The sequence below is a fragment of the Pelobates fuscus genome, chromosome 12 (assembly GCF_036172605.1).
Source record: "Pelobates fuscus isolate aPelFus1 chromosome 12, aPelFus1.pri, whole genome shotgun sequence".
Lineage (NCBI taxonomy): Eukaryota > Metazoa > Chordata > Amphibia > Anura > Pelobatidae > Pelobates > Pelobates fuscus.
In genome coordinates, this window is record NC_086328.1 from 126,089,456 (window position 1) to 126,099,515 (window position 10,060).

General features: G+C 40.9%; 1 protein-coding gene across 1 annotated transcript in view; it reads right to left on the reverse strand.

Moving 5' to 3' along the window:
- MYBPC3 (myosin binding protein C3) overlaps positions 1–8,947 on the reverse strand; it is an 87,910-nt gene extending 78,963 nt beyond the window's left edge. The window contains exon 1 of the mRNA XM_063438225.1: positions 8,767–8,947. Coding sequence (XP_063294295.1) covers positions 8,767–8,791 — 25 coding nt within the window. The 5' untranslated portion in view covers positions 8,792–8,947. The remainder of the gene's footprint in view (positions 1–8,766) is intronic.
- Between the last annotated feature and the right edge of the window lie 1,113 nt (positions 8,948–10,060).

Below are 10,060 nucleotides of genomic sequence, written 5' to 3' on the forward strand. Positions count from 1 at the left end.
AAACCAAGAGGGAAGACAGGGATGGGCGATAGGGGAAAGGGAAGGGGAGTAGGGTGCTGTGGGGAAAAGGATGGATGAGGGGAGCAGACATTAACTATGGATCATAGTGCTCAGAGAGACTGTTCAAGTAAGTTAGGTCGTTAGTTTACCATGGTGGGACGTGTCCCCGACCAACCAAGTATCCCAGATTTTGTGGAACTGTTTAAGAGTCTCATGAATTTGGGAGGTGAATTTATCCATATCTATGCTATCTTGTATTTTTTAGGGGGGTTTGTAGGTATTCGTGTTGTCGACGACACCTCACCTATCACTCTGCCTGCTCACTAGGAGTTTGTTTTCCTCTCTCGTAAATGTGTCTAGTGGCTTGGAAAGCAGTAGGGCCCAAGGATCCAATGGACAGGGTTTGTTTAGAAATTTAGTCAGTAGGGACGTCACCGCTTGCCAAAGCGGTTTTAATTTTAGGCAGGTTCACCAGCAATAGTAAAATGTTTCCACCTTATTGTACAACTTCCAACATAAGTTGGAAGGAAGGTATGTGGTGCATGATTGCCAGGCGTTGTGGCGTAAGATACCACTAAAATAGCATTTGAATGCCTGTTCCTTATAAGTCACGCAAATCGCAATGGAGGACATTGCCTCACAGATATCCGTCCAGTCAGTAGCTTCTTCAGGTGGTCCCTAGTCGGCTTCCATGCTGTAACGTATGGCAAGGAAACTTGTGAAAAGTGTGATGTATAAGAAAAGTGTGATGTATAAGTCATATATCTGGCCCTTCTTAAGTGGGGAGGCTAGGCATCCTCTCTCAAACTCGGAAATAGATATATTTATTTTTTTATAGGCAAGCTTTTTATAAACAGGTGTATTCAGGAACATATATGCTTTCCATATCTAGTGCCAGATAGGTTTGTAAGGTTATTGCCTTATATGTTATTTCTGTCCTGCTTCTAGGGGATACCAATGAAAAGTCCTGCTAGAAAGAATTCCAGAACCTTCCGCTAGGGAAGAAACATTCTGCACCACGAAAGAATTATAGAACATTCCAATAGGGAAGAAATATTCTGCAACAGAGAACAATTCCAGAACATTCCGCTAGGGAAGAAACATTCTGCACCAGGGAACAATTCCAGAACATTCCGCTAGGGAAGAAACATTCTGCACCAGGGAAGAATTCCAGAACATTCCGCTAGGGAAGAAACATTCTGCACCAGGGAAGAATTCCAGAACATTCCACTAGGGAAGAAACGTTCTGCACCAGGGAAGAATTCCAGAACATTCCGCTAGGGAAGAAATATTCTGCACCAGGGAAGAATTCCAGAACATTCCGCTAGGGAAGAAACATTCTGCACCAGGGAAGAATTCCAGAACATTCCACTAGGGAAGAAACGTTCTGCACCAGGGAAGAATTCCAGAACATTCCGCTAGGGAAGAAACATTCTGCACCAGGGAACAATTCCAGAACATTCCGCTAGGGAAGAAGCATTCTGCAACAGGGAAGATTTCCAGAACATTCCGCTAGGGAAGAAATATTCTACAACAGGGAAGAGTTCCAGAACATTCCGCTAGGGAAGAAACATTCTGCACCAGGGAAGAGTTCCAGAACATTCCGCTAGGGAAGAAACATTCTGCACCAGGGAAGAGTTCCAGAACATTCCGCTAGGGAAGAAACATTCTGCACCAGGGAAGAATTCCAGAACATTCCGCTAGGGAAGAAATGTTCTGCACCAGGGAAGAATTCCAGAACATTCCAGCCCATATACAAACAATACTGTATCCCTCTGCAGGTGGGCAACCTGTCTTCTCATGTGCATGTGTGCAGAGACAACACCCCTCATTTACTGATGGGCACACCACGGGCATGGACCCACGCTGCCCAGCAAGTTTACAGTAACACACAGGGTACTTCTCACAGAGTTCAACAAAAATAAAACTCATAGCAATATGCATTGTACATTGAATATCTCCAAGGCCGATAAAACTCCCATCACAGAGCTCCACAGCAATAAATGTCATGTGCAGTGTACGTTAGCATAACAGAGCTCGATAGCATAACAGAGCAAGATTTACAATAATACACAGAATGTTTGGCACAATGTTGTTTGCCGCAGTGCTCTGTGATCGACTCGTACATGCTGCATATTACATTATGTCTTATTTCTGTAGAGATCTGGGATCTACTTGTATGGATTAGCCATACAAAGTTTAATGATTTGGAGCTCAACACACACACACACACACATATATATATATATATAGCTCACACATTATGTATGTTTCACAGAGCTCCAAACTAAGGCTAGCAATTTTAAGCCACCCACAGAACTCACTATTTAGGGTCTCCGTGCGTGCTGAAACTGAGAGGCTCTCACACTAATAACTCCAAGTGCCAGGTAGAGCGTTAACTACAGAGCGCCTGGCACCCACCAACATCATCGCAGTTTTATGTTGCCAATAACCCTGTCTATCACACATTAACACTGTGACGGGCACTGGGTGCTGGAATGTGATGTCCCTGTCCCATCGTTTGTTGAGAGTGTCTTCTTTCTCGCTTTAGTGCGAAAGACCTCCAACTGCAAATAGTGGATCAAGATGTTATCCACCCCACCTTAGGGGCTCACAGGCTTGTTGGAGTATAGTTGGTGTATATAAAAACACAGAAATAAAAAATATAGTGCTCACTGATGTTATTGTATATTAAAATAAAAATTAGGAGATGTACTCACAAATACAGAGCAAATTATGGCATTGCTCAATCCACAACGCTCAAGTGCTATTTTCCGCACCAAAGGAATGTGTGGTCCCAGGCTAAACAGAAGACCATGTCTATAATGAGTCCATGAGTATGCAATCCCTTAACGGGATAATATATCACTTGATCTATGATGCCATGTGTCAGATTCAAATGTGCTCCCAATTAATTCTGTGAAGTCCACGAATATTTAAGACTTTTGAAAAAGCCTTTTACTGGCGAAACACGTTCAGTATTTTTTTACCATTTTGTACAGCTTTTATGTTATGCACTGGTTTATTAAAATAAAGTATTTAATTTGTTAATTTATTTGAACTTGATTTTGATCTTCTATTGAGCCTGGATCCACACATTCCTCTGGTGGAGAAAATACCACCTGAGCATTGTGGATTAAGCAAAACCTTATTTCGCTCTCTATTTGTGAGAACCTCTTCTAATTTGTATTTAATATATAATAACATCAGTGAGCCTGAGGAGCACAAAGATGTCCAGGTGACCAGTGGGAGCACAGAGAGACCCTCTTCTGCTGGTTGTGGAAGGTTGTGGAATCCCCATGTCCATGATCAATTCATGGCCAAGTTTGCTGCCTATGCCTCAGTGGAGTGGATGGGAGCAACGAGGAGCGGCCGCAGCTCACAACCAATCACTATATGAGTGCTGGGATATATGACATCATATCCCAGGGGCCAAGTACTGTGAGGAGAGAAGGGTAGCTTTAATTGGGCAGCAACACCAGGTCACTGGTAGGACCCTTGTTTATGTAGTTGAACAAGTATAAGAAATAATAAGTGAATGATTGTAAGAGCGAGTGTGTGTTTGTGTGTGTGTGTGTTTGTGTGAGTATAAGAGCCAGTGTTTGTATCAGAACCTGTGTGTGTATGTGTTTGTGTGTGTATAAGAGCCAGTATGTGTGTGTAAGAACCAGTGTGTGTGTATAAGAGAGAGAGAGAGAGAGTGTGTGTGTGTAAGAGCCAGTAAATTAGTGTGTATGAACTAGTGTATTAGTGTGTATGTGTAAGAGCCAGTAAATTAGTGTGTATGAGGCAGTATTTTAGTGTGTATGAGCATGTGTGTGTGTAGGAGCCATTGTGTGTGTGTGTGTGTGTATCAGAACCTGTATGTGTGTGTGTGTAGGAGCCATTGTGTGTGTGTGTGTGTGTGTGTGTGTGTATCAGAACCTGTATGTGTGTGTGTGTGTATGTGTTTGTGTGTGTATAAGAGAGAGAGAGAGAGAGAGAGAGTGTGTGTGTGTGTGTGTGTCTAAGAGCCAGTAAATTAGTGTGTATGAGCTAGTGTATTAGTGTGTATGAGCATGGGTGTGTAAGAGCCAGTAAATTAGTGTGTATGAACTAGTGTATTAGTGTATATGAGCATGTGTGTGTGTGTGTAAGAGCCAGTAAATTAGTGTGTATGAGGCAGTATATTAGTGTGTATGAGCGTGTGTGTGTGTATCTGAACCTGTATGTGTGTGTGTATGTGTTTGTGTGTGTTTAAGAGCCATTATGTGTGTATGTGTAGTGTGTATGAGCGTGTGCGCTTGTGTGTGTGTGGGTGTGTGTAAGAGCCAGTAAATCAGTGTGTATGAACTAGTGCATTAGTGTGTATGAGTGTGTGTGTGTGTGTGTGTAAGAGCCAGTAAATTAGTGTGTATGAGCCAGTGTATTCGTGTGTATGAGCGTGTGTGTAAGAGCCAGTAAATTAGTGTGTATGAGGCAGTATATTAGTGTGTATGAGCGTGCGCGCGCGTGTGTGTGGGTGTGTGTAAGAGCCAGTAAATTAGTGTGAATGAACTAGTGTATTAGTGTGTATGAGCGTGTGTGTGTGTGTGTGTGTAAGAGTCAGTAAATTAGTGTGTATGAACTAGTGTATTAGTGTGTATGAGCGTGTGTGTGTGTGTGTGTGTGTGTAAGAGCCAGTAAATTAGTGTGTATGAACTAGTGTATTAGTGTGTAAGAGCGTGCGTGTGTGTGTGTGTAAGAGCCAGTGTGTGTGTGTATGTATGAGCCAGTTGGTGCATGTGTGTGTATAGATCATGGGTCCTCAAACTCCGGCCCCCCAGATGTTGCTGAACTACAAATCCCATGATTCTCTGACTATCTATGTAATTCAAAGAATCATGGGAGTTGTAGTTCAGCAACATCTGGGGGGGGGAGCAGAGTTTGAGGACCCATGGTATAGATCAGGGCTGTCCAACCTGCTGCCCCCACATATTGCTGAACTACAACTCCCATGATTCCCTGGCTATCTGTTTCATTGAAAGAATCATGGGAGTTGTAGTTCGGCAACATCTGGGGGTCCGGAGTTTGAGGACCCATGGTATAGATTAATAAATCGTCATCATTGAGACTGAGTATGGATCAGTGAGGGCTAGTGTGTGTCAGAGAGTGATAGAAATAGATATATATGCTACAGAGAGGAATAAGACAACAGAGGGGCGAGAGAGACAAGGAGGAGGGTTAGAGACAAAAGGGGGCACAAGAGATAGGATACATTAAAGGGGGGAAAGACATTAAGAAAAGGGATAAAAGACACAAAGGGTTTAAGAGGCCACAAAAGGTGGGATATTGACAAACAGGGGATATAATATGCAATAAGGTAAAATAAACATAAAGGCTGCAAGATGCACAACAATAAATAAATAAAAATCGGTTAGATGGGCAAAAGTGGGAGCTAATAGACACACGGGTATAAATGGATTTTGCATGCAGCAAAATGCATCTTCGCCTGTGTAAACATAAATCCTTGCACCGGCCCTAGGTTACAGTGCTTAGCCTCCAGGGACAGGCTATAGACTCTACAACCACTACATTAGGCTATAGTGATTCTGGTGGCTATAGTGTCCCTTTGAAATGGCAGATCTGCAGAATATGCTGGCGATATACAAATAATTGTACAAGGTGGGCCCCCACTTCAAAACAATAATTTAAAAAAAGCAGGGTTAATCACTTAAGTGATTGCAAAGTGGATTTAAAATTTGAGGCCCAGATAGCCACATTGGAATAGTTTGAATTCTCACTATATTGAATAACCCTGACAGTGTCTCTGTCTCTGTACAAAGCAATACAGCTCTTAATTTATTTGGGAGCAATTCATTGAAGTAAAAAGATAAGGAAACAACAAAATGTTTATATGTTGGAGGGTTTTAGTCCCGCTAAATGCAGCCCAATATTTGCAATTCCTGTGTTAATTCATAGTTTACTGCATAATGTCCTCAGTAATGAGAGAATTTCACAGTAAACTGACAGGAATGTGTCCACTGAAGATTAGAATTGTTAGAAAATGAGAAGTGAATTTGCAAGATCTGGCCAATGAGCTGGAAATGTCTCTTACTGAAAAGTTAAAATGAATTACTAAATCACAGACTCAGCTGTTACAGCTCAGTTATTTTGGTGGACACTCGAAATTCCCCGGTGACTTGTTTTAGTAAAAAACGATGTTAAATAAGCAACATTCTAATTTTAGTCCACATGCTACACATCCACCGAGTTATTCGCTAAAATGTAAATTGTTGTGAATGTAAAGTAGATTCAAAGTGAATTTCAAATGTAAATTATAAAAACCTATCATCTTGTTCTATGTGTTCCTAATGATCTACTCAGTTACATAAATAACAGTCAATAGAGCGTGCTGTCAGACACATTTAGCCATTTGAAATGTTGGGAGGTGTGTATAGCTATAAATTACTCAGGGTTTCTTTACTAAACTAGAAACTCATACCTCCCAAGTGTCCCTATATAGGAGGGACAGTCCCTATTTTAGGCCCACATCCCTCTGTCCCTCTTTTCTATCCTAATGTCCCTCTTTTATCCCATATTGTTGGTGTGTCTGAGTGTATAACAGAGCTCCACAGCAATAATACTCTCAGTAATGTGTCTGAGTGTATAACAGAGCTCCACAGCAATAATACTCCCAGTAATGTGTCTGGGTGTATAACAAAGCTCCACAGCAATAATACTCCCAGTAATGTGTCTGAGTGTATAACGGAGCTCCACAGCAATAATACTCCCAGTAATGTGTCTGAGTGTATAACAGAGCTCCACAGCAATAATACTCCCAGTAATGTGTCTGAGTGTATAACAGAGCTCCACAGTAATAATACTCCCAGTAATGTGTCTGAGTGTATAACAGAGCTCCACAGCAATAATACTCCCAGTAATGTGTCTGAGTGTATAACAGAGCTCCACAGCAGTAATACTCCCAGTAATGTAACTGAGTGTATAACAGAGCTCCACAGCAATAATACTCCCAGTAATGTGTCTGAGTGTATAACAGAGCTCCACAGTAATAATACTCCCAGTAATGTGTCTGAGTGTATAACAGAGCTCCACAGCAATAATACTCCCAATAATGTGTCTGAGTGTATAACAGAGCTCCCCAGCAATAATACTCCCAGTAATGTGTCTGAGTGTATAACAGAGCTCCACAGCAATACTACTCCCAGTAATGTGTCTGAGTGTATAACAGAGCTCCCCAGCAATAATACTCCCAGTAATGTAACTGAGTGTATAACAGAGCTCCACAGCAATAATACTCCCAGTAATGTGTCTGAGTGTATAACAGAACTCCACAGCAGTAATAATCCCAGTAATGTGTCTGAGTGTATAACAGAGCTCCACAGCAATAACACTCCCAGTAATGTGTCTGAGTGTATAACAGAGCTCCACAGCAATAATACTCCCAGTAATGTGTCTGAGTGTATAACAGAGCTCCACTGCAATAATACTCCCAGTAATGTGTCTGAGTGTATAACAGAGCTCCACAGCAATAATACTCCCAGTAATGTGTGTGAGTGTATAACAGAGCTCCACAGCAATAATACTCCCAGTAATGTGTCTGAGTGTATAACAGAGCTCCACTGCAATAATACTCCCAGTAATGTGTCTTCAAACTACAATAAATGTGTTTAGAAATCAGTCTGTGTGAGTAAGATACATTGTTCTTGTTATAAATTACATTTTAGTTACATACATTGTTATTAGTAAATCAATTAAAATGTCTCTGAAAAACCCGGCCCCTGACCAATACCCACACCCCTAAGATGAAAGTATCCCTCTCTGTCTATTTGAAATGTTGGAAGGCATGTGTGAAATGACAAGGCAATTAAAAGTTTCGGTTAATGTTGATGGATCAGAAAAAAATAAAATCCCCAGTTTACTAGTTTTGAGCTATTTTGGTCTAAAAAGGCCAGTTCGCATCACAATGAGCAGTTTAGTGAATAAACGCTTCTCTGTTTCTTATTTCATCGCTGTAGGTGGTAGAATGGTTAGATTTTTGGAAATAAGCATTTCTGTTCTGGTAAAGATAAACAATATAATAGCGCCATTTGTCCTGTATGATAGCACCAAAACAGTTAAAAATTTCCTATATCAGTTCTAATTCATGTGATGCAGTCAAGGACATTTATTCACTAAACTCTAAATTGTAGCAAATCAGGATTTTAAGATTTAGAAGCAAGAAAAGGTGCGGATTTGGAAACACAATTCTTTAACTCAGCTTTAGGTGCAAAGTGATACTTTTGCAATTCCGTTTTAAACTTTTTGTTTAGCGCATAATACCCATTATATGTCTCATTTATATTTTGGGGCATTTTATTTAGCTACAGAGAACCAATGGCACACAGTAGATATCGCCAAAAAGTATGTTGTGTTTATTCGCTAGACTGAGAATTATAAGGGTCAATATAGCTGGGACTGAATTTTTTTTAAATTCTGCAATTTCCATGTTAATTTGCTACAATTCCCATTACATTGAAAAATAACACCCCAAGGAACTCTTCAACTGCCATAGTACACTGCAACGGTACAAATGACACAAAATTCTCTCACCCATCACCGACAGGCTTTTTTTAAATGTATCAAAGTCAAATGGAGGTTAATATCCAGCTCAATCATCCCACCACAGGCTCTGAATGCAGTTAGAATTATTCAAATCGGTTACATCCCATAATACTGCACTCTACATCCAATGTTGCATCTGGTTCCTATTCCTCCAGTTGTCCTGAGCCCATTTTCCCGTGGTACCTGTTTTCTTGGCAGGCTCGGGCATCGTAACTCAGCCTAGCAAATGAAACTCCCAGGAGAAAGTTTTCCAACACTAGCTCCAGACCATCCAAAGGTTGGAACTGGAATGAGGCTTGTAGATTTTACAGACCCCTTAAAGCAAGACAGATAGGGAGAAACCCTTGCTGCTCCACCCCCCCACACTCTCTCCTGTTGTCATGCTATTCTGTCACCTCCTCAGCAGCAGACCTCACTTGACAGGATATATCAACTGGGATAAATATAACTAAAGTGCCAATACCTTGCTGTTTGCCCTCTGGCAGTGGCACAGATGGTTAAGCACTGACCAACAGAAAATGCCCACTGTGCCACCCTTTGTCCATGCCATGTGTCCTCGTTGACCTTCAAATGCCATAGCCAAGGATTGCACCTCACTACAATAGATACATTATATTCCTTCATACATCAGTTAATCTCAGTATAAGAGTCAAGATAGGGGCAAGTCTTTATTGACAAAAATATTGTCATACCCAGTGGCTGTGCTCACACACTTTCCCATAGAATAGTTTGGAAGAGTTAAACATCAGACAAATATTAATTGCTTTAGATATTAAAAATAGAACTGTTTTAATGGTGGAGTGGGAGGAGGGGGGTGGATTTGAAAGGAAAATTGGTCTAATTTTAACACACAGACAGGACATATCTCCCAAGTGCACTGATTTAAGAGCAGGGTTGACAAGTGCTTTGTAGAATTTAGAGGCCTTGATGACATATTTTAGCCATCAATCTGGTTTCTAGAGGTAAAAGTAACCAATGAACAGGGAAGTTGTGTTTATTTGGAGAAAAGAAAGATAACATGTTACTTAGAATGCATTGTAGGAAATGTGACTGATTTAAAAAGGACAGTTTAAATTAGAGGCAATATTCAGATCGCCAGCTTACAGAAACCCAACTCTAAACTTTGCCGATATTGTTTAATCTTGTTCTAGTAACCCTCTATGTTTTGATGTTTTATCAATATGGAAGTTGTCATTAAGGTGTTGTGTACATGTGTCATCACATACAATGCAGCCCTGTAACATATTGTTTAATTTTTGTGGATACTGAGCAGTGGTCTCTAGTACAGTCCTTTTTTTGTCCCTAGTCTCCTCTTTCCTACTTTTGATCTGTAGCTCCAAATACTTTGGCTGCATAGCTGGGTGTCAAAACATTTCTACTTGGCTCAACTTTGAACCTCCTGACCTCCTCGTTGTCTCATCCAGTCAGTAGTACAGTTTTGGATGTTCACTGCTTTGAAGGCCTGAGATCTGAGGAG